This window comes from Nansenia antarctica, assembly GCF_963989245.1.
Source record: "Nansenia antarctica genome assembly, chromosome: 4".
NCBI lineage: Eukaryota > Metazoa > Chordata > Actinopteri > Argentiniformes > Microstomatidae > Nansenia > Nansenia antarctica.
The window spans coordinates 28,277,174-28,284,595 of record NC_137689.1 but is presented as its reverse complement, the minus strand read 5'-3'; the positions used below and the strand labels follow the sequence as shown (position 1 = coordinate 28,284,595).

At 45.8% G+C, this 7,422-nt stretch overlaps 1 protein-coding gene across 1 annotated transcript in view; it reads left to right on the top strand.

The window, feature by feature from the left end:
• ppm1nb (protein phosphatase, Mg2+/Mn2+ dependent, 1Nb (putative)) overlaps window positions 1-6,745 on the top strand; it is a gene marked incomplete at both ends in the record, with an annotated part of 9,437 nt that extends 2,692 nt beyond the window's left edge. Inside the window, 5 exons of the mRNA XM_080529315.1 lie at window positions 1-279; window positions 4,766-4,883; window positions 5,936-6,050; window positions 6,258-6,306; window positions 6,716-6,745. The exon at window positions 1-279 is cut by the window's left edge and continues 293 nt beyond it. Coding sequence (XP_080385441.1) covers window positions 1-279; window positions 4,766-4,883; window positions 5,936-6,050; window positions 6,258-6,306; window positions 6,716-6,745 — 591 coding nt within the window. The remainder of the gene's footprint in view (window positions 280-4,765; window positions 4,884-5,935; window positions 6,051-6,257; window positions 6,307-6,715) is intronic.
• Window positions 6,746-7,422: the final 677 nt, after the last annotated feature.

The window sequence follows — 7,422 nt, the reverse complement described above, 5'->3', positions numbered from 1 at the left end:
CAGCGCATCAACGGCTCCCTCGCCGTCTCGCGGGCCCTGGGGGACTTCAGCTACAAGGGGGCGGAGAGCCGGCCCCCCAGCCAGCAGATGGTCTCCCCCGAGCCGGAGGTGTGCGTCCTGGAGCGCTCACCGGCCGATGAGTTCCTGGTGCTGGCCTGCGACGGCGTGTGGGACGCCGTCACCAGCGAGGAGCTGTGCGCCTTTGTGCGGAGCCGGCTGAGCGTCTGCACCGACCTCAGGGACGTGTGCTCCCAGGTCATAGACCTCTGTCTCTACAAGGTCAGTCCCTCTGTCTCTACAAGGTCAGTCCCTCTGTCTCTACAAGGTCAGTCCCTGTGTCTCTAAGGTCAGTAACTGTGTCTCTACAAGGTCAGTCCCTGTGTCTCTACAAGGTCAGTCCCTGTGTCTCTAAGGTCAGTAGCTGTGTCTCTACAAGGTCAGTAGCTGTGTCTCTAAGGTCAGTAGCTGTGTCTCTAAGGTCAGTAGCTGTGTCTCTACAAGGTCAGTCCCTGTGTCTCTACAAGGTCAGTCCCTGTGTCTCTAAGGTCAGTAGCTGTGTCTCTAAGGTCAGTAGCTGTGTCTCTACAAGGTCAGTAGCTGTGTCTCTAAGGTCAGTAGCTGTGTCTCTAAGGTCAGTAGCTGTGTCTCTAAGGTCAGTAGCTGTGTCTCTAAGGTCAGTAGCTGTGTCTCTAAGGTCAGTAGCTGTGTCTCTAAGGTCAGTAGCTGTGTCTCTAAGGTCAGTAGCTGTGTCTCTAAGGTCAGTAGCTGTGTCTCTACAGGGTCAGTAGCTGTGTCTCTACAGGGTCAGTAGCTGTGTCTCTACAGGGTCAGTAGCTGTGTCTCTAAGGTCAGTAGCTGTGTCTCTAAGGTCAGTAGCTGTGTCTCTAAGGTCAGTAGCTGTGTCTCTAAGGTCAGTAGCTGTGTCTCTAAGGTCAGTAGCTGTGTCTCTAAGGTCAGTAGCTGTGTCTCTAAGGTCAGTAGCTGTGTCTCTAAGGTCAGTAGCTGTGTCTCTACAGTGTCAGTAGCTGTGTCTCTACAGGGTCAGTAGCTGTGTCTCTACAGGGTCAGTAGCTGTGTCTCTAAGGTCAGTAGCTGTGTCTCTAAGGTCAGTAGCTGTGTCTCTAAGGTCAGTAGCTGTGTCTCTAAGGTCAGTAGCTGTGTCTCTACAAGGTCAGTAGCTGTGTCTCTAAGGTCAGTAGCTGTGTCTCTAAGGTCAGTAGCTGTGTCTCTAAGGTCAGTAGTTGTGTCTCTAAGGTCAGTAGCTGTGTCTCTAAGGTCAGTAGCTGTGTCTCTAAGGTCAGTAGCTGTGTCTCTAAGGTCAGTAGCTGTGTCTCTTCAAGGTCAGTAGTTGTGTCTCTAAGGTCAGTAGCTGTGTCTCTACAGGTCAGTAGCTGTGTCTCTAAGGTCAGTAGCTGTGTCTCTAAGGTCAGTAGCTGTGTCTCTAAGGTCAGTAGCTGTGTCTCTACAGGTCAGTAGCTGTGTCTCTAAGGTCAGTAGCTGTGTCTCTAAGGTCAGTAGCTGTGTCTCTAAGGTCAGTAGCTGTGTCTCTACAAGGTCATTCACGTTATTCCGATAGATCAGGAGGAGCCACCGTTACGGACGACGTCAGCTACTTACTTCTTGCATATTACGAAAGTTGAAGTGTTACTGTATTTGTAACAAATAACAGTTTTAGTATCACTAAATACTTATAATTTGTGAATTGGAGTCACTGTATCATCTGCCGTAGGCTACTGGGTAAGTGGTAGCCTACATGACTTGTAATCTATCAAAAGCTATCAATGGTCTATTATTATTAACATGAAACAGCCTGACAGTTACAACCACCATAATGCCTCCATAACAATAAGCTGGGTAATTAGCTACGGTAATAACATTGCTAGGTGATAATGTTAGCTATAGCTAGCTATGTACTGTAAACCTCTGTTTGAAAAGCCTATCAGACCTAGAGACTAACACTGACAAATATTGACAGGGGGAGTGGTTGGGGGCGGGGTTAACCAGCTATGGTTACCGCCCATTACCTGGCTGTGCAGGCGTGTGAAAAACTACATTTTAAAAAGCCTTTTTCTCAGGAATGTGATTTCAGGGGTACCAACATTTAAAAACGTATGTCGTCTTAAATTTTCTCCTGATTTCAATGTATGACACATCATTTGAAAGTTTACAATCTGTAGTTGCAGCATATGTAAAACACTGAAAAATTACTTTGGCACCTGGTTGGTCAACTGGCTCAACACACCACTGGCTGTTGACATAAATGTTGATGGGGTATAAATCTGTGGAGGCACACTGACTACATAAGCCATGTCCGACTGGTCTCCCGGCAATAAGCAGAAACACACACATACACACACATACACACACATACACACATACACACACATATACACACATACACACATACACACACATACACACATACACACACATACACACACATACACACACATACACACCCATACACATACACACACATACATACACACATACACACACATACACACACATACACACATACACATACACACACACACACATACACACACACATACACACGCATACACACACATACGCACATACACATACACACACATACACACACACGCACACACACATACACACACATACACACACACATACACACATACACACACACACACACACACACGCACACACACATACGCACACTCACACACACACACACACACATATACACACACGCACACACACCACACACACACACCACACACACACACACACACACACACACACACACACACACATATATTGTGTATACCATACTCTCTCCACAGTCAAAGCAGACACAGACCCATGTGTTTCCCCATAGGCACATTGAGCTGAGCTGGGCAGGCTTTCTGCCATGTCATGGTGTTAGTGTGGCCTGGCTGTTGCATAACTGAGCTCCAGCTTAACGATGCTCAACCACCTGAAATGCTCCCCGCGTCTCCCTCTCACACACGCTTCACCAGGCTAGTTGCTGGGCTCTCTAGTTCAGTTGAGCACAACGGTAACTAACTATTCCTTGTTCCTGAGTGGAGACAGAGTGATGTTAACATCTTCCATCACTCAACATCTTGTCTCCACTTCCACAGGAACAGGAAGAGGAAGAGCAGGGTGGGCGTCATGGTTACACACAAGGCTCAAGTGTCATTATTTGCATTAATGTTTGACATCAGACAGACTTTGTTAGCCTGTCCAGGTCAGTGAGGCTACGGCTACGTACTGACACATACTGTACACAGATATTAACACTAGAACAGCCATGCCTTTTTTACCTACTCAGCACCGCCTTGGGCGTCAAATGACCATAGTCTTTAGAACGGAAAGCTGCTATTTACACACCACAACCACTAGTTGGCGCATGTGTAAATGAACCTGCCTCCTACACAGAAAAACTGTGAAATATCTTTATACTAGCTTATCCTGATGTGATTTTGAAAATGTAAGAATACTGGGTGGTAGAACACACATATCTAGGAAAAGTCATGAAAGCAGGTTCTTGAAATTTGATCGAGTGCAAAGATAGAAAAAAAAAAGCTATAAAAACCCCGCTGCCAAACACAACAGGAAACTCCAGGCATGGAAAACAGCCACACGTGATGTAATCCTGCCAGGATCAAAGTGACACACACCAGAGGTCATTTGAGGTCAGAGGTTATTACTACTTACAGCCTGCTGTAAGGCAGAGCGGAAGGCAGAGTCGTGCAGTAATCCTAACAGTACCTCGTTGGCAGTAAGCCTTACTAAGCACGTAGACAGTGTCCTGGAAAAAAAATTAAAAATGTGTACCTCTAAAAGAAATGTAGTGGATTTCATTGATTCTTAGTAGATTTAGTAGTAATATAAAAGCACAAAGAGCTTAAATCAATTGGCTCAAATTAGGCCTTTTATTAAGCAGAGTTACATGAGCTCAGAGAGAAAATAGAGAGTCAAAAAGCCCCCTCCTGTGAGAGGGACACACATTTATAGAAGACTGCCTTATGAGGTCACTACTCTTGGTTAACCAATCATATGAATCTGCACAACAAGTTATTGACACTGTCCACAGGCAGACTGAATTGTTAGATACGCCACAGTCATTGGCACATTAGTCTAGCAGCAAGTCCTCAAAAAAGGCTTTAGTTTTCGAGATACCCCTACCCGAGGTAGAACAAATGACAACAATGATTTTTCTTATCTTTAGGGTCTCCCATTAATGAAATTGATTGTTGTCATTTGCTCTACCTCGGGTAGGGGTATCTCAAAATCTGAGGGCCCTTCCTGCTAGACTACATCTCCTACAGGAAGGGAAGGCCTTCCTTAGTGCTTGATTTCCCAGAATGTAGAGAGACAGACCTCCATTCTCAGCATATTTGATATAAAACTATAACAGAAGCATTTTTCAGGACTTAGATTTGTTCTCTGATTTATCTACATTTAATGTCGCAATGTCACAAACCATTTTAATTCACTTGGTTGATTTGTATTATTTCACTTTCTCAGCACGTGGATGAGAATGGCAGCGTTAAATTTATGTAGAAACATTGACACGTTGCAAAAATGTAGATACAGTACAGAGGTTGTTCCTGGTCTCGTGAGATTTATCACAAATAAGCCAGGATTTTCCTTTAGCAACGTTACTAACATACTAATGTCAGGTCTGTGCGTTATCAACATTTCCCACCGAGACCGGTGTCAAGAGGAACTTGACGTCATCCTCCTCCATCACTTCACTGACCGTGGTTCGCCTCTTCCTTTCCAGGGCAGTCTGGACAACATCAGCATCATTCTGCTCTGCTTCCCTGGCGCCCCCCAGCTGTCAGCAGAGGCATTGCACCAAGAAGCGGAGCTTGAGGACCTGCTGGAGTCCAAAGTGGCAGGTGCAGAGACACAGGAGAGACGCTGTGGGGGACACTAGAGCTAACGACATAATCCCCCCCAAAATCACCTGGGATTTAAATGGAGGGTGCCACGAAGTCAACATTCTCCATCTTCTGTGATTTGAGTGGGGTGTAAAATCAAACATGTTGGTGAAACACTGCCACCTGCTGGTCTGGATGGAGTGTAGTATCAACTCCACTCCAGTGTCTCAGGTCAGTTATTTATTGATTGGCACCAGTAGATGGCGCCATTGCAACTGAAAGTCCGTTTACAATCTATAAGATAAACCTATTGAAGAAGATGACCATGCATTGATCTCAGTTGGCTAATGTTTTCCCAACGTCATAGGAAGTCCTACACCTAGTTGACTACATGGCACCCCTCAATAGGCTAGGTGCACGATCTCCACTACTTCCTGAAAGGCACCTTGCATGAACATATCCTGTCTCACTCTATTGGTTTAATTGATTAATCAGCTGTGCACTGTGTGTTCCAACAGTTTACCGCACAGCTGATTAATCAATTAAACCAATAGAGTGAGACAGGATATGTTCATGCAAGGTGCCTTTCAGGAAGTAGTGGAGATCGTGCACCTAGCCTATTCAATGAACGGGAAAGATAGCATGTGACTATTCTTTGGGGGACACTCTCAGACACCCACTGCCCACCCTGCTGTGATTGTACTGCTCCTTTGAATTTGGAGAACGAATACAGGAAAGTGCAAATTACCATTTTACTCGTTTACTAATCGATTTACAACAGGACTGTTGCATGGCCAAGAGTTTTTCCTGTGACTCTGTGCCTTGACTAGGAACAACTCAAGGTCCTATCTAGAGGCGCTGCTAGAGAGCCAGCGATGTCTATCAACTCAAATGACAAATGGATGTGTTGTTAAAATCATCAATTCTTTCTGGTGAGCATGTTTGTAAATGTCTCTGCCCCCCCCCCCCCCCCCCCCCTCCGCCGCCCCCCCCCCCCTCCGCCGCCCCCCCCCCCCCCTCCGCCGCCCCCCCCCCCCCCCCCCCCCCTCCGCCCCCCCCGCCCCCTCCAGAGATCTGTGAGGAGCTGCGTGACCGAGGGGAGGAGGTGGACCTGCTGTCTGTCCTCACCCTCCTGGCCTCCGCTGTCATCCCAGGCCTACCACCAGGGGGCGGTCTGCAGAGCAAGTACGAGAGTGTGTGTGTGTGTGTGTGTGTGTGTGTGTGTGTGTGTGTGTGTGTGTGTGAGCGAGCTTGCGTGCATACACAGTCAAGAAGGCAGTAACAAAGTAACACAAGAACATTAAGGTGCAGTAACCAATGTGATGATGTTAGTAGAGGAGATGAGAATGAGGTCCATCGCTGGTCATCAAACCCATTTCTTGTCTGTTGCAGAAGGAACTGCATCATCTCTGCCTACTACCAACAGAAAGAGGCCCACCAGGTAAGTGTGTCAATCAAACTCTCTCTGTTATTTATCAGTATCCTGTTATGCATAACAATCATGTCCTTTCCTATTCGGTTGTTAAGTCCTGACGTGTTTCCGGGTCCAACGTTGGCTGAGGCGCTCTCTTCGAAATGCCTCAGTAATAATAATAATTCATTACATTTGTATAGCGCTTTTCCGAGGCTCAAAGACGCTGACAATATGGGGACAACGGGAAAGTGCTGTGTCCCTTGTTGTATGAATAGATCCCAGTCTAAAAAACGATTGAACTGTCATTCTACTGCTTTAGTACACTGGTACTCTGGTACGGGGAATTTCTGGTTTGGACCCGGAAATTGCTAAACGCCACGTTTGACGTCAGACTTAACAACCGAATATCATCTCACAGCAGTCTTGTTTCTTCCAGGATGGTGGAGGTCCTGAGAGTCCCGTCTAGGCTTTGTCTCGTGAGGAATGTGTCAGGAAGATGACCAATGCCAAAACAAAAACAGTATTTACCATATTATGGCAAACCAACCAACCAACCAACCAACCAATCAATCAATCAATCAACCAATCAACCAGTCACAAGAGGGGAACTGAGGAAGGAATTGTCTGGTCTCTCACCACCCCAGTCAAGCAACATCCTGATAAGTTACAATACAATGTGGTAAAGCTATTCTACAATATGACAGATTTTATATTTCTACAGCGGTCTACATTATATATGCCAGAAGACGTATTGATACTCAAAGAGATTCCAGCGCACCAATAGAATCCAGTCATGGACAAAATCATCTGCCACATATATTCATCCACTTTGGATAACAATGTGAATTGATATTAAAATATCAGCATCAAAATTGTAATGTTGCATCGAGGTTACCCATTTGAAAACATAGTTGAGGTAAAAAAAAAAAAGGGGAACAAAAAAAAGGGGAACAGCACTCTTTCAGGACGGATTTCAGGTTGATGTTTTAAGCTTAGTGTTATAAGAATCCTAAAACCTCTATCTGTCTATCTGAGTTTGGTCTGGTTTGCATGATCTGTACTGTGCTGCCCTGCCTTACTGACTTCTATGAGAGTAGACTTAACATGTTATGACCAATACAGATTCCAGAGTGGTCCAAGAGT